Source organism: Solea solea, chromosome 2 (genome assembly GCF_958295425.1).
Source record: "Solea solea chromosome 2, fSolSol10.1, whole genome shotgun sequence".
NCBI lineage: Eukaryota > Metazoa > Chordata > Actinopteri > Pleuronectiformes > Soleidae > Solea > Solea solea.
In genome coordinates this window covers 39,183,861-39,205,254 of record NC_081135.1, presented here as the reverse complement: position 1 = coordinate 39,205,254, position 21,394 = coordinate 39,183,861, and the positions used below count along the sequence as shown (strand labels likewise).

Genomic DNA, 21,394 nt, shown 5'->3' with positions numbered 1-21,394 from the left:
CACAGAAGTCATCCAGGGTCACTCTTCAGGTACAGAAGCACTTTCACACACACACACACACACACCTTCTTCTCACCCCCAGCCATGTTGGCTCCACTCCTTCAGCTCCCTGGCCGTTGCTATAGAAACATGTATCCTGTGTTTGGCAGTGTAATTTATTGACAGTCATAAGAAGTTACAGTCACATGTTTTTATCAGCGTCCTCTTCGTCTTCAATGATGAAGAAACTGTACATCAGCGGCCATTTTGATAATGTAAACATCCTTTAAATTAGTAAACACGTAAACTTCCTCTGGATCCACTGCTGTCAATCACAGATGACCTCTGACCTCATGTCACATCATTAATCATCAGTGGACTTTTGTTTTTTTTTTAAAGGTACAGTGTGTACATTTTATCAACATTTATTCTTTAAAGTTTCGGTTGAAAATCATCTCACTCTTTCATGTGTTGTTGAAACTATGTAGCCTTCAGTTAGCATCAAAACAGGTTAAGTTTGTCCAGTGTAGGCTACTGTAAACATACGTTACCCTGCTCCTGATATAAATATAGAAGGCTAATTTTGATGCTCTAAGCTAAATGCTAACATTAGCATGCTAATATGCCAAAATATTAATATTTACATTGATATGTAACAGTTACCATCATATTAGCATGTTAGCATTATAAATGTTTTCCACCATCTTTGTTGAGTTTAGCATGTTAGCGGGCTGAAACATGCTAAATTAGCATGCTAAAGTGCCAAGGATTATTGGGTATAACAGTTACCATCACCTCAGCATGTTAGCAGGCTTAAAAAATGCTAAATCAGCTTGCTAAAATGGTAATTTGGCACGTTAACCATGCTTAATTAGCGTGCTAAAATGCTAAGGATTATTGTGTATAACGATATCCATCAACTCAGCATGTTAGCAGGCTAGTCATGCTAAAGTACTGATGTTAATCAGGTATGTTTGCTTAGATAGCATGTTAGCATGCTAAAATTAGCCTATAACCACAGCGATTAGCAAACAGGTCAGTTGAGGATCTGATTCTAGAGAAGATCAGGAGTCACGTCACATGTACAGAATATTTAAATATTTAAAGAACACGTGTCACTCTATGACTCCGCCCCCTTGCCACCAACCACGCGTCTACTGCCACCTATAGGACCCTCTAAGCCACAGCACCTACCTACACTCTTTGTTTTTCACCTCTTTATTTTCACGTTAGCTTTGATGTTTTTCACAGACAACGTTCCGCTGAGTCTCTAAGAAAAAAAATCACGTGACACGTTGACACGGTAACGGACCACGATGCTGTAACATGTGCGATATGTCATAAACAAAAGGTCCCGCCTTTTTTATTTTGTCAGGGTTTGGTCGCTGCGGCGTCAACTGCTGCGTTTCAACTCTGAACTCTGGTCGTCACTGTTGCCATGGTGACCCGCCTCAGTCAGATACAGTGGTGAGGTCGCTGCGCAGCGGCGGCGTCAGGCGTTTTCAGGCACTTCCTCTTTTACATCCTCCTCGGTCTCCTCACTTTGCCCCGCCCCTGCAACAGTTACCATAACACTGTGTGAGGTCACTGACACAGTGACTGTGTCTGTGTGTCTGTGTGTCTGTGTGTATGTGTGTGTGGTGTTTGTACCGTTGCAGGTCATGTGACCTGCAGGTTTGTGGTCAGGTGACTGGTTGTCATGTGTCTGATCAGGCAGGGAGGCGTCTGATTGGTCGGAGGCGTGTCCATCAGGGGCACTGTGTTGGGGTGAGTCATGTGACTGGACATCTGAGTCGATGTTGGACTCCGCCTCCTTTTGTTTCTCTTGCTCCTTATTGGCCAACTCTATGTCCAACACACGGGAAAAAACAGTGAGTTTGTGTGTGTGTGTGTGTGTGTGTGTGTGTGTGTGTGTGCGCGCGTGTGTGCGCGTGCGTGTGTACCGTGCACAGACAGCTCCTTCCATCGGTCCTTGTTGCTGGTGATGACGTCCGACAGGTGGCGCCGCAGACCTGGCAGGTCGATGGCGGTCAGCGAGAAGTCTGTCTGTCCGTCGTCGCTGTTTCCATGGCGATTACTACTGTGTCTCTGCACCGACTCCACGGTCACAGAGCCACTTCCTGTTAAACTGGAAACAAAGAAAAACAGTGGAACGACTGTGACGACGTCATAATGTACAATATTATCAAACATCGCGATAAAAATCTAAAGAGTCGGCACCTGGACCTCCTGGTCCCGGTCTCGCGGGCCTTCCGGTCCTCTTCTATCAGAGGTCCGATCACTTTCTCCGTCGTGTCGACCAGAACGCTGAAGGTTGGCTCCACGATGAAATCGATGAAACCTGCGGACACAGCACAGTGTGACTCCAGAGCAGCAGGGGGCAGTACTGAGCTCCAGAGCAGCAGGGGGCAGTACTGAGCCTGGTAACGTGTGCTCTCACCGATCTGTGACTGAGCGATCATGGTGGCTTTACGGTCACACAGAGGAGAGAAGGGAAGGCCCAGTTCCACTTCTTTGTCTCCCTGAAATAAAACACACACACAAACTCATCAGAGACAATAACAACAACAACAACAACAACACAAACTTCCCAGGGGAATAAATGAGGATTAATAGGAAAGTTTGGATCATTTAAAGGAAACCAATGTCATATATAAATGTATAATTATGATTGTGCTACAATCATTCACCAAACCTTCAATTTGAAACATTTCCACTTTATTTCCCATGAAAATTCCTGGAAGTTTGCAACCGGACTTTTTTATGACAATAAGTCATCGCATGATACTTTTGTGTCGTTTTAAAAACTAACGTTTCAACAAACAAGGAGGAAAAAAGAGAAACACGACTCAGATTTATCTGATGTGATTCAGGCTTCTGTGTGTGTGTGTGTGTGTGTGTGTGTGTGTGTGACCTGTCTAAAGAACTCCTCCATCAGACTGTGAGTCCAGCGATAGTGCAGCGGCCAGGCTTTGGCTGGATGACTGATGTCAGCGGCGTGAAGCATCAGAGACAACACCTTCACTTTGTCTATGCTGGAGAGAGAGAGGGAGGGAGGGAGGGGGAGAGAGAGAGGGGAGATGATTTAGAATGTTGCTCATGCTGTGTCTCTGGAGAGCAGCAGCAGATCCAGAGTGGACAGCCTCTCCCTCCTCAGAGCTGGCAGGCGTGACAGCGCCCCCTCCCTCTCACTGTGGTCACAGACCAGTGCAGTGGTGCAGGAGCTCATGCCACACACACACACACACGCACACACGCACACACACGCACACACGCACACGCACACGCACGCACACGCACACACAGTGCCGGCCTGTGACATAGGCAGTATAGGCAAATGCTAAGGGCAGCACCATCTAGGGGGCGCAACAAAGGTGAAAAGGCAAAAAAAAAGTGTGACTTTTAATGAAACTATTAGGTGCTATTATTTCTTAGAGTGAAAAAAATAAGTCTGCATTAATTTAACTGCATAGCAAATCCTATTTATTATTATTAATAATAATAATAATAATAATAATAATAAGACTTTATTTAGCCCCCCATCGTTGTCGTCCCCCCTGCTCTCTGACTCTGAGATGCTTCAGTCTTTGCTTGAGTTTTCTGATTCTCAGGGACATTTGTAAAGATCTAAAGATTAGATCTATTCAGCAGGTGTTTCCATTTTTATTACAGTTTTATTTATTGGTTTATTGGTCAGCTAACGTTTGCTCTGCTTGGAACAGTCAGTCAAATGTTATCTCTTTCACACACATTTATATATAAGAGTTGTAAGCCTTGTTGTTTGTTGTGTTACAGTTCAGTATAAATTGTCTAAAGTGTGTTTATAGTGTTTAAATTTACATCCATGTTAAAGGTCACAGCACTGACCTGTGCGCCTGGGTCAGGACGTTCCTCATGGTCTTGATCTGCTGGAAGTGACAGGACATGTCTGTGGACATCACCATCTCTATGACCAGAGACCTCAGCTCCCTGTGGACCACCAATCACTGATCAGAGATCAATCACCACCACAGCTGCTCCCTGTGTGTGTGTGTGTGTGTGTGTGTGTGTGTGTACCTCCAGTCGTCCTTGTTCAGGTTGATCAGGATGTTCATGTCCTCCTCTGCCATCAGCCTGTAGGCGGCGCTGATGTGATGGTTCTCCAGCACTGACCTGTCATTGTAGAGAATGGCCACCTCTGACCTGACACACACACACACACACACACACACAGGTGTTAATGTGGTGGTCTCCTGTGTGAGGACGTGTCTCCAGCTCGTTGTTACCTGGTGTGGAGGTGGAAGTTGTTGGTGGTTCCCGTGTGTTCAAAGTCGTGGATCGCTGCAGCGAAAACCATCGCCAGGATCTCCAGCTCACTGAGCCAGTGCTGCACACACACACACGCACACACACACGCACACACACACACATTACATCAAACATGAGGTCAGTGTGTGTGTGTGTGTGTGCGTGTGCGTGTGCGTGTGTTACCATCAGTCCTGTGTGCAGCATCAGGAAGTGGGCGGTCTGAGTGACATCAGCAGCGTGGATCAGGTTGTGATACGGGTTCTTGTGTTTGCTGTAGCCGTTCTCCAGAGCTTCAACAAACTGCACCAGAGCCTGGACTGGGATCTGAACACAGGACCGGAACTAGTACAACCAGTACTACAACCAGTACTACAGATACTACAACCAGTACCACAGCTACTACAACCAGTACTACAACCAGTACTACAGATACTACAACCAGGACTACAACCAGTACTACAACCAGTACTACAGCTACTACAACCAGTACTACAGATAGTACCAGTACTACAGCTATTACAATCAGTACTACAGATAGTACCAGTACTACAGCTACTACAACCAGTACTACAGATAGTACCAGTAGTACAGGTGATGCAGGTACTATAACTCCTGCTGGTACAGATAGTAAAGGAAGTAGAGTCATGTGATCACACTGTCTGACATCTGATTGGACGTGTGTGGACTCTGGTTTACCCTGAACCTGTTGACCAGGTCGTAGCGGGTCAGCAGGTCGTAGACCAGGAACTTGAGGGCGTGGTCACTGGTGGCCTCGTGGAAGGAGAAAACATCAAACGACCACTGGTCCACTTGCTGGAAAACAGAGTGATGCTGTGTTTGTGCCAGCAGAGGGCAGTGTTGGCTCACACAACAATCATCACAGACAGCTGCTGCAGAGTAATACAGTTACTTTAATGATTTTAAATGAAAATAAATGAAGTTTATTTCATGACAAAACCAATTCAAACATTTTCATCTTCCTCCTTCCCTCTTTTTCAATCTCTTTTCTCATTTAACGTTGTCCATCCATTTTCTACAGCTTTATTCTCCACATTAACGTTGTAATTGTATTCTTCATCCTTCCTTCCTTCCTTCCTTCCTTCCTCCCTCTACCTTTTTCCTTTGGACATATTTAGTACAGCTCACTACTTGGCAGTCAATCTGTTGGTGGATGGGTGGAATAGCTCATTATTTGGCAATGAGTCTTATGATGGATGGCAGAACAGCTCACTATTTGGCAATCAGTATGTTGGTGGACGTATATAATAGCTCATTATTTGGCAGTCAGTTTTATGGTGGATGTATATAATAGCTCATTATTTGGCAGTCAGTTTCTTCGATCTAGTGATTTAGAGTCAATGAGATTAGATTAGATTAGATTAGATCGTAGATGAGCTGATGTGGGGTGTGTCTTATTTCTTGTTGCACACACTGCGTCTGTAAATGTCTCATGTCACTTCCTGTCAACCATGACATCACTTCCTACTGCAGTTTTTACCTTCAGAGACGTCAGAGCTGTGGGAGGAAAGGTCAGACCGGCCATGTTGGACGTCCGTCTGTACATCCTGGTGACACACACACACACACACGGTTACATTACATACACACAGACCCACTCCAGCCGCCATCCTCCACACACACTGTGTGTGACCAGGGATGGATTGTTTGTTGCCACGGTAACCACCTTCTAAACACACAGACACACACACACACACGTAGAGCAGGCGGTGGGTCGGTGCAGCACATAGTTTTTGATTTCATGCGTCATTAAGTCGCAGCAGATGAACTGATACTGTTCTACCACTGACACTCATTTACACTCTAATGATGCTGGACCTCCTCCTCCTCCTCCTCCTCCTCCTCCTCCTGCAGCTAACACTAACATCGTTACACTCTGTGTGTGACCTTGTCATCACATCTGTGTGTTTTCTCACGTGTGCGTTCAGAAAACGACTGTGATGTGTCCACATGAATAAACGTGTGCATTCGTCTCATCTGACCATCTTACATTTGTAATTTAATGAAAGCTCATTTCTACAACGCTGTGGTCCACAGAGAAACCGTTCTCCCAGACCCTGAGACCATGTCTGCAGTAGGAAGAGCAGAAACCAGGAGAACGACAAGTTAAACTGGACTGGAGTTAGAGTAAGAGGCAGGAACAGCTGCTGCGTTCCATTTGTAGATGGAACTGAATGAACGAGGTCGTAGGTCGTTTCCATTCATTTTAAAATGAACGTGGTGAACTCTGCGCTGTCGTCACTCGCAGCGTTTACCTCTTCATCCACTTATATAATGAAAGAGCAGTGACGTCGTGGACGGACAGCACTTTACCTCTCCACAAAGATCCCAGCCTGCACCGCGTGAACTATGCTCCTGAATCTCGGCTTCTCCTCCGGGCGACGCTTGGCCACGCCCATCTTCCTGGTGAAGGTACACGCCAGCCAATCACGTACCTCGCTGGGAACCGACTCCGCCTGCAGGTCGCTGAGCTCGTCCTCGGTGTCCAACAGACGCCTGAGAGACAGGAGACACACAGAAACTCACAGCATGACCTTTATCCTCTCAACTTCCTCCCTCACATCTCCCTTCCCTTCCTTCCTTCCTTCCTTCCTTCCCTCCCACCTGGTCTCATCCGTGTACACGGCGTCCAACATGGCAGCAGCAAGCTCCAGGTTCCTGCGAAGCTCCTGCAGGTCCACGACCCCGCGGTCCATCTGCTCCATGACCATCTTCAGCCTGACCACACACACACACACACACACACACAGATGATGTCATTCTCTCATTGACTCTATGATGAAAACAGCTTTATTTTCCGGTCACTTATTTATGGATGGACGATGATCTGAGGTGTCACATGTTACGTCATGTTTTTAACTCAGTAACCTTCAGTAACCTTCAGTAACCTTCAGTAACCTTCAGTAACCTGTACATGTACAGATTACAGATGACAAGTCAACGACATACACAGTATAACATGTATATGACTCCATATAACATAAAGGACTACACATAGTTTATGAATAATGACATAAATAATATATAGGCATTTAACTACATATACAAATGCCTACGTATACAACTTACTACATATTTCCATCAATTTACATAATAATATGTATGTAACTACTTATAACTACAAATAACAATAGATATACATTGTTATATGTAGTTATATATATATATATATATAACTACATAAATAAAATACATGTACATCCTACATACAGTATATGTATATATATATAGTGTGTATGTATATATGCATATACATATGTATGAATATACATATACATACATATGTATACACACATATATATGTATATATGTGTGTATATATATATACATATACACACACACATATATGTACATAACATATACAAATGCCAACTGTCAATTAATACAGCATACATTTATATATTTATATATAACTCTATTTAATAACATATACGACTGCCTACATATAACGTTCAAGATATATTTGTATTTCAATTTCATTTAACCTATAATTAAAAATTAAACATAAACTTATTATGACATAAATGTTTATAATGACATATCACACACACACACACGCGCGCGCACACACCTCCAGATGGACACATGACACTGTGCCGACGCCCACAGGTTAAATTACCATATCATAACACACTGTACTGAAATAAACATGCAGTCACATGTGAGCGGATTCATCTGTTCACACTGATTTAATCTGTGGTGAGGAGTCGAGACAAGCTGCTCTTCATCCAACATGAGGACACGCGCACACGTTCACGTCTTTATCTCACTGTCAGAAACCACTCACTCTCCCACGCCAAAGTCCACAGAGAGAGACAGTCTGTGGACTTTGGTGTGGGAGAGTGAGTGGTTTACAAGCTTCAGTTTCCTGTTGGAAGTGTCAGTGAGATACAGACGTGAACGTGTTCTTAAAGACATCACACACTGATCCTGACTGAGACTTTATAAGTTGAATGTTATGTTCAGTGGCTAAAATGTGTTTTTTGACACACTACACCAAACCTCATAGCGAAAACCACACACACACACACACACACACACACACACAGCTGCCTCTATCACTAAGTTCTAATGTCTTATTTTGTCAATTTGGCATTTAAATTCCTTCATTCAGATTGACCTCAGTGACAAAAAGTGACCACACGAGGCAGCAGAGGACCAGCAGCTCCTGTGTCCCCGCTGCTAAAATCACTGGTTTTCTCTCTGGACTTTGGTGTGAGAGAGTGAGTGGATTACAAACTTAGCTGAGTCTTTTGCTGGTAGCCATGTTTTCACCTGTCTGTCTGTCTGTCTTACACTGGCTCTCAGCAGCAGGAGGCGCTGTCTGTGTGTCAGGATCACACGGTAATGTCCTGCAGATACTGCTGCTGCTGCTGCTGCTGCTGTTACTGCTGCTGTTACTGCTGCTGCTGCTGTTACTGTTGCTGCTGTTGTTACTGTTGCTGCTGCTGTTACTGCTGCTGCTGCTGTCACTGCTGCTGCTGCTGCTGTTGTTACTGCTACTGCTGCTGTCACTGCTGCTGCTGTTACTGTTGTTACTGTTGCTGCTGTTGTTACTGTTGCTGCTGCTGTTACTGCTGCTGCTGTTACTGCTGCTGCTGCTGTTACTGTTGCTGCTGTTGTTACTGTTGCTGCTGCTGTTACTGCTGCTGCTGCTGTCACTGCTGCTGCTGCTGCTGTTGTTACTGCTACTGCTGCTGTCACTGCTGCTGCTGTTACTGTTGCTGCTGCTGCTGCTGTTACTGTTGCTGCTGCTGTTGTTACTGTTACTGCTGCTGCTGCTGCTGCTGCTGTTACTGTTGCTGCTGCTGTTGTTACTGTTGCTGCTGTTGTTACTGTTGCTGCTGCTGTTACTGCTGCTGCTGTTACTGTTGCTGCTGTTGTTACTGTTGCTGCTGCTGTTACTGCTGCTGCTGCTGTCACTGCTGCTGCTACTGTTACTGCTGCTGCTGCTGCTGCTGCTGTTACCAGCCATCCTGCCATCATCATGGTAACCAAAGACCGTCTTGTAAACTGGACAAAATCGGTTTCAGTTGCCATGGTTACAGCTGGAATGGGAGGAGAGGTGGTGTTGGGGGGTGGACACATACGTTGAGGACTCCTGTGGTGAGGGAGTCAAGACGAGCTGATCCTCATCCAACATGAGGACAGATGGACAAGTTCATGTCTTCATCTCACGTTTGTAATCCACTCACTCTCTCACACCAAAGCCCAGAGAGAACACCAGTGATTTTAGCTGCAGGGACACAGGAGCTGCTGGTCCTCTGCTGCCTCGTGTGGTCACTTTGTGTCCCTGAGGTCAATCTGAACGTAGATTTTCAAATGCCAAATTGATCTAATAAGACATTAGAAATGAGTGATCAACAACTACTGTGTGTGTGATGTTTGGTGTGGGAGAGAAACGTCCGCTTCCTGTTGGTCTCACAGTGAGATAAAGACGTGATCATGTGACGTCTTAGAGACTTGACCTGACGTAGATATTATTACATGAATCTTTTGGTGGATAAAAGTCTGGTTTTTCCAGGGAGTATCACAGGGGAGTGCTTATTGTAAAGTCAGTGTTTGGATTCAGGACTGAGTGGACCACACACACACACACACACACACACACACACACACACACACACTCAGACAGACTGTGTGTATGAAAATAGAGACAGAAACAAACAGACGACTCAGGTGTGTGTGGGAGTGAGAGTCTCTTCAGTCCTACACCTCAGACTTCTCTCAGCTTCCCATGTGTATGTCTCTGTGTGTGTGTGTATGTCTCTGTGTGTGTGTGTGTGTCTCTGTGTGTGTGTGTGTGTGTGTGTGTGTCTCTGTGTGTGTGTGTGTGCGTGTCTCTGTGTGTGTGTGTGTGTGTGTGTGTGTTACTTACCTCTGTGATGTACTTTTGTATTTCTGCCTGTAAACAAACACACAACAGTTACTCAAATGAACTAAAACACAAGCTTCATTCTTCATCACCCACTGATCATGTGACCAGGTGTGTGTGTGTGTGTGTGTGTGTGAACAGATGGTCAAGCACAATAATATTAGATGTTTCCAGTACAAATGAAAAGTCGTCCCACAGTCATGATGACACACATGTTAACAGTCAGTGTGACATGTCAGCTCCGTGTTCATGCTGCTGCAGAACTTCAGTGTTTATCTGACACTTCACCAAACTACTCATTATGAAAATAACTGTAGTCATAATCTGATGTGAAATGAATCAGAATTGAATCAGATTAGAAAGAGAGTGGCTGATAATCTGAACTCCAGAGTGTCTCTACACTCCATTAGGTGTGAAATCGGCCAATCGCAGCTGTGGGATGTGACCGCAGCAGCAGCTAATCACAGCTGTGTCACGTCTGCGCACAGACGCCGACATGTTGACAGCAGGAGCCTGTTATTTCACGCTCCATCGGTGATTGAACGGTGGCCTGTGTGGGCGAAGCGCCGCTGAATTACAACGAGCATGCTGCCACGCCGAGAGCAACCGAGAGCAACCGAGAGCAGCCGAGAGCAGGAAATGAGAGCGGTCGCTGCAGCCGAGAGCAGGAAATGAGAGTGGTCGCTGCAGCCGAGAGCAGCCGAGAGCAGCCGAGAGCAGGAAATGAGAGCGGTCGCTGCAGCCGAGAGCAGGAAATGAGAGTGGTCGCTGCAGCCGAGAGCAGCCGAGAGCAGCCGAGAGCAGCCGAGAGCAGCCGAGAGTGGGTGAAATGCAGCCGAGAGCGGGTGAAATGCAGCCGAGAGCGGGTCAATGCAGCCGAGAGCAGCCGAGAGCGGGTGAAATGCAGCCGAGAGCGGGTGAAATGCAGCCGAGAGCGGGTCAATGCAGCCGAGAGCAGCCGAGAGCGGGTGAAATGCAGCCGAGAGCGGGTCAATGCAGCCGAGAGCAGCCGAGAGCGGGTGAAATGCAGCCGAGAGCAGCCGAGAGCAGGAAATGAGAGCGGTCGCTGCAGCCGAGAGCAGGAAATGAGAGTGGTCAATGCAGCCGAGAGCAGCCGAGAGCTGGTCAATGCAGCCGAGAGCAGCCAAGAGTGGGTCAATGCAGCCGAGAGCTGGTCAATGCAGCCGAGAGCAGCCGAGAGCGGGTCAATGCAGCCGAGAGCAGCCGAGAGCGGGTCGCTGCAGCCTGGGTTTAATGCTCAAACTAAATGAATGAATGAATGCACAGAGGGCTGCAGAGGCAGCAGTGACAGGTGAGGACAGAGATCACTGTTAATACGTTCTCTCGTCCTCACACGTGCATGTGAGCCGACAGACTATTCTGAGCTGCAGTTCTTCTCTGCGTGACTCTTGTTTGCCACGCTGCACCACAGGGTGCACTCAGCGCTTTTTTAGAAGTTTGCTCCGTCTGTAACGCCTACGAGCGTCTGAAGGAAGAGCAGAGCGTCCATTTACATGAAATGTGTGATAATAAACCATCTGCAGGGCACGCACACACACACACACACACACACACACACACACACACAGTCTCTCTCTCTTTCTTAACCAGAACCACAATTCAAATATTAGTCCTAAACTTAAACCAGTTCCTCAGAAATGAGGTTCTGCTTCATTAGGACCAGGTTTTGGTCTCCATGAGGACGACTGGTCCTGACAAGGTAACACAAACTGCTCTCTGGGGTTTCACACGTGATAGATTTCCAGGTGAGAAAACATGAAATGAAATAAATCTTTTATTTCCTGCTTCAGTCAAATGAAGTCGATGCTTTTTCTTAGTGATCAATAAACTTGAAACATCACAGCATGTTTTTATGAAAGAACAAAAATAAAATCTCTTTCTTTCTTTGTCTGTTTCCTTCTCTTCAGCAGAGTTTGCTGCATCAAAATACTCTGCTGTTACCATGGAAACTAGAGAAGATAACAAAACACACACACTTATCTGTTTTCCCTCCAAACAGCACAGACATTTATTGTTACCCGTCACTGCAGAGCAAATACGATTGACAGGAAGAGGTCAGGAATCACCGAGGGAACCAAGAAAATGACAGTGATTTATACCATATTAAGCACGATATTTAAGTCAGGATACCATATTAGCACGATATTCAAGTCAGGATACCATATTAGCACGATATTCAAGTCAGGATACCATATTAGCACGATATTCAAGTCAGGATACCATATTAGCACGATATTTAAGTCAGGATACCATATTAAGCACGATATTTAAGTCAGGATACCATATTAGCACGATATTCAAGTCAGGATACCATATTAGCACGATATTCAAGTCAGGATACCATATTAAGCACGATATTTAAGTCAGGATACCATATTAGCACGATATTTAAGTCAGGATACCATATTAGCACGATACCATATTAGCAGGATATTTAAGTCAGGATACCATATTAGCACGATATTTAAGTCAGGGTACCGTATTAGCACGATATTTAAGTCAGGATACCATATTAAGCACGATATTTAAGTCAGGATACCATATTAGCACGATATTCAAGTCAGGATACCATATTAGCACGATATTTAAGTCAGGGTACCGTATTAGCACGATATTTAAGTCAGGATACCATATTAAGCACGATATTTAAGTTAGGATACCATATTAGCACGATATTTAAGTCAGGATACCATATTAGCACGATATTCAAGTCAGGATACCATATTAGCACGATATTCAAGTCAGGATACCATATTAAGCACGATATTTAAGTCAGGATACCATATTAGCACGATATTTAAGTCAGGGTACCATATTAGCACGATATTTAAGTCAGGATATCATATTAGCAGGATATTTAAGTCAGGATACCATATTAGCATGATATTTAAGTCAGGGTACCATATTAGCACGATATTTAAGTCAGGATATGATATTATCACGAAATTTAGTCCAGATACGATACTAGCACGATATTCACACGAAGTAACATATTTAAGTCACGATACGATATTTAATTCACAAATTTAGGTCAGACACTGAGGTCAAACACTGAGGTCAGACACAACCACAAAGAGACACAAATCAACCACAAAAAGACACAAAACAACAGTGAAGAGACACAAAACGACACAAAACAACCACAAAGACACAAAACAACCACAAAAAGACACAACAGTGAAGAGACTCAAAACAACAGTGAAGAGACACAAAACAGTTAAGAGACACAAAACCACCACAAAAAGACACAAAACAACCACAAAGAGACACAAAACAACAGTGGAGAGACAAAACAACCACAAAAAGACACAAAACAACAGTGAAGAGACACAAAACAACAGCGACAAGTCACAAAACAACTATAAAAGAAATGTAACAACCACACAGAGACACAAAACAAATGTAACAACCACACAGAGACACAAAAACCACCACAAAATACATGTAACAACCACACAGACACAAAACAACCACACAGAGACACAAAACAACAGTGAAGAGACACAAAACAACCACAAAGAGACACAGAACAACCACACAGAGACACAAAACAACCACAAAGAGACACAAAACAACAGTGAAGAGACACAAAACAACCACAAAAGAAATGTAACAACCACACAGAAACACAAAACAACTATAAAATACATGTAACAACCACACAGAGACACAAAACAACCACAAAGAGACACAGAACAACCACACAGAGACACAAAACAACCACAAAGAGACACAAAACAACAGTGAAGAGACACAAAACAACCACAAAAGAAATGTAACAACCACAAAGAGACACAAACCAACAGTGAAGAGACACAAAACGACACAAAACAACCACAAAGACACAAAACAACCACAAAAAGACACAACAGTGAAGAGACTCAAAACAACAGTGAAGAGACACAAAACAGTTAAGAGACACAAAACCACCACAAAAAGACACAAAACAACCACAAAGAGACACAAAACAACAGTGGAGAGACAAAACAACCACAAAAAGACACAAAACAACAGTGAAGAGACACAAAACAACAGCGACAAGTCACAAAACAACTATAAAAGAAATGTAACAACCACACAGAGACACAAAACAAATGTAACAACCACACAGAGACACAAAAACCACCACAAAATACATGTAACAACCACACAGACACAAAACAACCACACAGAGACACAAAACAACAGTGAAGAGACACAAAACAACCACAAAGAGACACAGAACAACCACACAGAGACACAAAACAACCACAAAGAGACACAAAACAACAGTGAAGAGACACAAAACAACCACAAAAGAAATGTAACAACCACACAGAAACACAAAACAACTATAAAATACATGTAACAACCACACAGAGACACAAAACAACCACAAAGAGACACAGAACAACCACACAGAGACACAAAACAACCACAAAGAGACACAAAACAACAGTGAAGAGACACAAAACAACCACAAAAGAAATGTAACAACCACAAAGAGACACAAACCAACAGTGAAGAGACACAAAACGACACAAAACAACCACAAAGACACAAAACAACCACAAAAAGACACAACAGTGAAGAGACTCAAAACAACAGTGAAGAGACACAAAACAGTTAAGAGACACAAAACCACCACAAAAAGACACAAAACAACCACAAAGAGACACAAAACAACAGTGGAGAGACAAAACAACCACAAAAAGACACAAAACAACAGTGAAGAGACACAAAACAACAGCGACAAGTCACAAAACAACTATAAAAGAAATGTAACAACCACACAGAGACACAAAACAAATGTAACAACCACACAGAGACACAAAAACCACCACAAAATACATGTAACAACCACACAGACACAAAACAACCACACAGAGACACAAAACAACAGTGAAGAGACACAAAACAACCACAAAGAGACACAGAACAACCACACAGAGACACAAAACAACCACAAAGAGACACAAAACAACAGTGAAGAGACACAAAACAACCACAAAAGAAATGTAACAACCACACAGAAACACAAAACAACTATAAAATACATGTAACAACCACACAGAGACACAAAACAACCACAAAGAGACACAGAACAACCACACAGAGACACAAAACAACCACAAAGAGACACAAAACAACAGTGAAGAGACACAAAACAACCACAAAAGAAATGTAACAACCACAAAGAGACACAAACCAACAGTGAAGAGACACAAAACAACAGGAGAGTGGGACAATAATTGTCTCATGTCTTCTTGGTGACATGAGTGGACATGAACGTGTCAGTCAGAGTCAGGACCTGCAGAGACACTGCTGGACTCATGGTCCTCGTCCTCACACACAGTTTGTCCACCTGCTGGACGTCCACTGGCGTGTGTGTGTGTCTTCTCTCTGTCTCGCTCCTCATCCGTCTATCTTTGCTGCATCGCTACACTCTGCTGTTACCATGGAAACTACTGAGAACAAAAAGACCTGCGTCTGCTTTCAGACAGATGTGGAGACAACACACACACACACACACACACACACAGACTTTCTCTTGTTTATCATCAGTGAATGTCAACATCACCACGGCAACCATGCAGTCACCACTGATGATGATGATGATGATTGATCATGGCTTCACGACCACTGATTATTAACAACAGAGCTGCTTCATCCTCATCCTCATCATCCTCATCATCATCATCATCATCATCACGAACAGCTGATTATCTGTTTACTCACATTCCTCTCAGTCGGATCAGGACCTGATTATTGTGATTCTGCTCCAGAGGATCCACAAACTCCTGCTGCTCCTCACTGTTCTGCTGCTGCTGCTGCTGCTGCTGCTGCTGCTCCTCACTGTTCTGCTGCTGCTGCTCCTCACTGTTCTGCTGCTGCTGCTGCTGCTGCTCCTCACTGTTCTGCTGCTGCTGCTGCTGCTCCTCACTGTTCTGCTGCTGCTGCTGCTCCTCACTGTTCTGCTGCTGCTGCTGCTGCTCCTCACTGTTCTGCTGCTGCTGCTGCTGCTCCTCACTGTTCTGCTGTTCGTCCAGCTTTTTTTGCATCTCCTCCTCCTTCTCCTGTTCACTCTGCTGCATCTCCTCCTCCTGCTGCTGTTCACTCTGCTGCATCTCCTCCTCCTGCTGCTGTTCACTCTGCTGCATCTCCTCCTCCTCGGGCAGCGTTGACTCCTCCACCTCCTCGTTCATGTTGGTGCTGATGTTGTGTTGTTGTTGTTGTTGTGTGTCTCACAGTCGTGGAAACATCAACAACCGCTGAGCAAACTTCTACCAACTTCCTGATGATGATGATGATGTCACCGGACGGCCCGTCCAATGGTGTGAAGCCCAGAGGTTAAAGGTCACGAGGGAGAGGAGTGTGTGTGTGTGTGTGTGTGTGTGTGTGTGTGGAGCAGGAGTGCGACGGCGTCTGACAAGTAAACAAAGTGACTTCACTGGAGCTCGGCGCTCCGACACTGCAGCAGCACAACCATCCAGCTGAATGTCCCAGAGCATCGCCGTGGCAACGCACACAGGAAGTCCACCAGCAATGAAGACGGGATGGAGTGAGAGGCAGAGAGAGAGAGAGAGATGGAGGAGGACAAAGGAGGAGCCGAGAACATTGCAGAGTGTTTCCGTGGTTACTCAACAACGGTTGCTAAGAGTGATGGAATCCTGCAGCTGACAGACCTGCCTCCTCCTCCTCCTCCTCCTCCTCCTCCGACAGTTTCAAACACACAAACAACTTTACGCTGCGCTCTAACACAGCTGTCCATCCACTGTGTGTGTGTGTGTGTGTGTGTGTGACAACGATGACGTAATGTTCCTGAAAATAAGAGTCACACTAAACATCTCCAGTGGCGTGTGTCCAGTGCAGCGGCCGCGTCACGTGACCGCCATCGCGTGTTTGTCATCACATGTCCGTCGTCGTCACATGACCGCCGTCACGTGTCTGTTGTCACATGACCGTCGTCGCGTGACCGGTGTCACATGACCGTCGTCATATGACCGCCGCCACGTGACCGCCATCGCATGTCCACTGTCACGTGTTTGTCATCACGTGTCCGTCTTCGTCACGTGTCTGTCGTCACATGACCTTCGTCATGTGACCGTTGTCACATGACCGTCGTCATTATTATGGTAGAACCTCATGACTTCAGCGGGAGCGAGCGTCCAATCACAGACGAGATTGAGCGTCACGCGGCTGTGACGTCAGCTTCTCAGTAAACAGTGAGATGCTCATGAGAGTGTTGATGTGGAACATTCCACCAAAAATATCAGGATTCAATATTAAATATATAAATAAATAAATAATCCAAACTCCCGTCTGTGAGTCTGAAGAACATTAAACCCGCCCACACACAGCTGACCTCACAGGAAACATTAAAAACAATGACACACACACACACACACACACACCAGCTCAAACTAACACACCCATTTTCAGCCTTGATCAGCTGTAAACACCTGGTAACCATGGTAACGACTGAGCGACAAGGTCACACAAACTCAGCACCACTCTCAATGAAGTGTGGTTAAATAAGATAGTACTGACTGTAACACGAGCGCCCCCTGCTGCTGACAACCAGCCTGACACACACACACACACACACACACACACACTGCTGCCTGATTGTGTCACTTCAGTGTTTGAAATCCTACGCTCAGATTGACCTCAGTGACACACAGTGACCACACGAGGCAGCAGAGGACCAGCAGCTGTGGACTTTGGTGTGGGAGAGTGAGTGAGAGTCGGAGAAGACAGAATTTCATACCAGTTCTTGGCGTCTGTCACAGTCCAGTAGTTGTTGAGTCCATGGACACGCCTCCCATTGCTGCACCTGCTCCTGATTGGATGCTGTAACAAGAGAGCTGCTTTGTTTGAATGCAGCAAATCACCTGAAGGACGGAGAGAAGGAAACATGTGTTTAACAACTAAAAAACAAAACCTTTACCTTAAAGATGGCCCTTTATATTCATACTTTTCCTTTAGAGAACAATAGAAATTTATATTTTTTAGCTGCAGCCATATTTTTGTCTCTGAGCTCTCTGAGAAAACCAGTGATTTTAGCTGCTGCTGCTCCTCTGCTGCCTCGTGTGGTCACTTTGTGTCACTGAGGTCAATCTGAATTTAGGACTTCAAACACAGACATTTGAACTCAGTGATGGAGGCAGTAGTGTGTGTGTGTGTGTGTGTGTGTGTGTGTGAGTGATGTTAAAATCATTGATTTTCTCTATGAGCTTTGGTGTGGGAGAGTGAGTGAGAGGAGTGTGTGTGTGTGTGTGAGTGTGATGTTAAAAATCACTGATTTTCTCTATGAGCTTTGGTGTGGGAGAGTGAGTGTGTGTGTGTGTGTGTGTGTGTGTGATGTTAAAAATCGCTGATTTTCTCTATGAGCTTTGGTGTGGGAGAGTGAGTGAGAGTGAGTGTGTGAGTGTGTGTGTGTGTGTGTGTGTGTGTGTGTGTGTGTGTGTGTGAGATGTTAAAAATCACTGATTTTCTCTATGAGCTTTGGTGTGGGAGAGTGAGTGTGAGTGTGAGTGTGTGTGTGAGTGTGTGTGTGTGTGTGTGTGTGTGTGTGTGTGTGTGTGTGTGATGTTAAAATCACCGATTTTCTCTATGAGCTTTGGTGTGGGAGAGTGAGTGGTTTACAAACATCAGTTTCCTGTTGGAAAAGTGTGTCTCCCAGTGAGATAAAGACGTGAACGTGTGAGGTAGACATGGTAGACTTAGACTGGAGTAGATTTAAACCCAGATTATGACATTAAGAAACTGTCAGGGGCTGAACGGACGATAAATGAGACGCCAGATTAAAACAACAGGACACTAAATCATGACCCGCAGCGCTCGTCTCGTAGTTAGAAACAAACACGAACGGCAACATATGGACTGTGTGATTGGTAATTGACTGTTAATTGGTTCTTCATAATCAGCACTATCACTGAAGAGACAATTAGAAATGACCACGTGGGTGACTGTGTGTGTGTGTGTGTGTGTGTGTGAGTAATATATTCAGGTCTTTGTTAGTCAACAAGGCTTTTGAGGCGACAAGTAGACGAACACGAGTGGAGACGAGAGACGTGTTTGTTTTTAAAGCTTCACCAAACATACATGTGTTTGTCACATATTTAGTAATAATTATAAAATCCATCTTTTCAATATATTATTAACAAATGCACTGGATGGTTTTTGTGTTATTGTTCAAGCTCTATCCTGCACTGTGATTGGCTCCAGAGAAGGTGTGATGTCATACGTGCTGCAGGTAACAGTGTTACGCAGCAGCTTCACAGTCAAATACAACGACTTGTGGCCGTTGTGTCTCAATGTTGAGCCAGATATTTGTTGTGCAGCAGAAATGTGGGAGACACGAGGTAGAAAAATGACCGACCTGTCACCATCTGAACCGCTGACTCCCCGCGTGGCGTCACCATCACCACCGTCGTCTTCCTGTCCGGAGTCGAGCAGAAGGAGCCCATCGTCAGAGGAGGAGGAGGAGGATGAAGGAGACTCCAGGTGGACGGAGGAGACTCCAGGTGGACGGAGGACGCTTTGATAATTTACCTGTTGGAGAAACATCTTCCTGCTGTTTCCAGCCACATGCTGCTCTCCTCCCCTCCTGTTTCACTGAGGACCCTGAAACAAGGTTAAAGGAGGAGAGGAGGGTTAGAGTGTGTGTGTGTGCGCGCGCATATCATTATATCATTCATCTCTAAAATAAATGACCACCATTTGTGTGATTTTTCAGCTTCTTAAATGTTAATATCTCCTAGTTTCTTTGCTCCATAAAAACAAAAATCATTTTAAGTTTGTTTTAAATCATCAGTTCCAGGTTCAACATTTTTCTCCATTTTATGAAACAAAGACTCAAAGATGAATGGATTATGACAATAAGCCTTAGTTACAACAACATCCACAGAATGATCTCATTTTCCACTCTTACTCCTGCGTGACAATATTCTTATTCTATGGAAACAAACACTTTGACATGTTTTAGGTTTTACTGATGAATCATGTTACACCTGTGTCTCCCTGTTCTAACAAATCTAAATGTCTACAATTCAAAATACTAATTCAACATAAACTATAGTTTACTGAGTCACTTTGCTGAAGATGTTCCATGATGTTTAAACCACATTCACTCACCTACAACATTAAACTACGTTTATTTATCGTGTCTTAAGTTGTATTTACGTCATAATGTGTGAAATAGAATCATTTAAACTCACCGCGTTCGCCGACAGTAGCAGTTAGTAGCAGTTATTAGCAGTCATTAGCTCCGTTAGCTGAGAGCAGAGCGGCAGCGGCCGCCACTTTAGGCTCAATATAAGAGATGCTAACGTGAGCTGAGCTAGCTGTGAGCCTCTCCTGGCGCTACAGCGCCCACTGGTGGTCAGGAATATAGAGACTTATATAAGATTTATATCATCTTATTTCATTATAACGATCTTATATGATGATGTTATATATTAAGACGCCAGTCGTTGTTTTCTGAACAACGCGAGTGTTTATGTTCATTAATGTTCATTAATCCTAGTTTTCATCAAACACTTACTCAACTGATGCTAGTGTGAAGTTCATGCTAACGCTAGTTGATGTTAGCTTTAGCTGATGCTAGCGTTTATCAACAGACGTGTAACTTAAAGAGTGCAGTTTAATTTAATTTAATTTAATTTAATTTAATTTAATTTAATTTAATTTAATTGAGTTTAATTGAGTTTAATTTAGTTGAGTTGAGTTTAGTATAGTTGATGCTAACCTCAGTTCATGCTACCTTTGTTTCACAGATGCTCTTATGTAAATACTACTTGATGCTAAGTAACTTTACTCGATGCTAACATTATTATTATTATTGTTATAATTATTATTATTATTATAAGCAAATAAAGAGATAAATAAATGAGTATTGTTACGTTGATAATTTAACATGTGATTGAAAGTCTAAAAATAAAAACCATTCGTATGATGTGACAATAAAATTAGAAACACCACTTTTTAATATTCTATAATCTATTTGAGGATTTATGGTTTTATTTTTGCAAACTTTCTAAACTCCATATTCTCATTATTACTATACACAACAATCTGCATGATGAATTCTTCACACCTGTAATATTGTTAGAGTTAATATCAGCATGTGTTGATCATCGCTAACGACTGACACTTAACCATGTTTCATGGTGACGTCACACTTACACACTAAGATATTATTATTAAATATTATTAAATATTATTATTATT

General features: G+C 44.0%; 1 protein-coding gene across 2 annotated transcripts; it reads right to left on the bottom strand.

Moving 5' to 3' along the window:
• Positions 1 to 137: 137 nt before the first annotated feature.
• Positions 138 to 20,417, bottom strand: pde1a (phosphodiesterase 1A, calmodulin-dependent). 2 transcript variants are annotated; one of them, XM_058622696.1, is made up of 18 exons: positions 20,383 to 20,417; positions 19,545 to 19,789; positions 17,931 to 18,054; positions 10,163 to 10,189; positions 6,889 to 7,002; positions 6,598 to 6,780; positions 5,765 to 5,831; positions 4,963 to 5,079; positions 4,450 to 4,590; positions 4,245 to 4,345; positions 4,036 to 4,161; positions 3,847 to 3,948; positions 2,894 to 3,014; positions 2,420 to 2,501; positions 2,200 to 2,320; positions 1,923 to 2,107; positions 1,630 to 1,824; positions 138 to 1,533 (listed from the first exon to the last, which is right to left on the bottom strand). In XM_058622696.1, the coding sequence occupies exons 2-18, from the start codon at positions 19,630 to 19,632 to the stop codon at positions 1,472 to 1,474; spliced, it is 1,956 nt and encodes a 651-aa protein (XP_058478679.1). In that variant the 5' UTR covers positions 19,633 to 19,789; positions 20,383 to 20,417; the 3' UTR covers positions 138 to 1,471. The 2 variants fall into 2 exon arrangements, with proteins under 2 accessions (XP_058478679.1, XP_058478678.1); XM_058622695.1 differs by lacking the exons at positions 17,931 to 18,054; positions 19,545 to 19,789; positions 20,383 to 20,417 and adding an exon at positions 15,899 to 16,855.
• Positions 20,418 to 21,394: the final 977 nt, after the last annotated feature.

What these genes read in the sequence shown, in the direction of transcription:
- pde1a (XM_058622695.1), bottom strand. Translation starts at nt 16,365, where the DNA reads ATGAACGAGGAGGTGGAGGAGTCAACGCTGCCCGAGGAGGAGGAGATG. An exon ending in GTCCTGACCCAGGCGCACAG is followed by an intron (nt 3,015 to 3,846) that starts GTCAGTGCTGTG and finishes CTCTCTCTCCAG; the next exon opens with CATAGACAAAGTGAAGGTGT. An exon ending in ACCGGGACCAGGAGGTCCAG is followed by an intron (nt 2,108 to 2,199) that starts GTGCCGACTCTT and finishes CTTTGTTTCCAG; the next exon opens with TTTAACAGGAAGTGGCTCTG.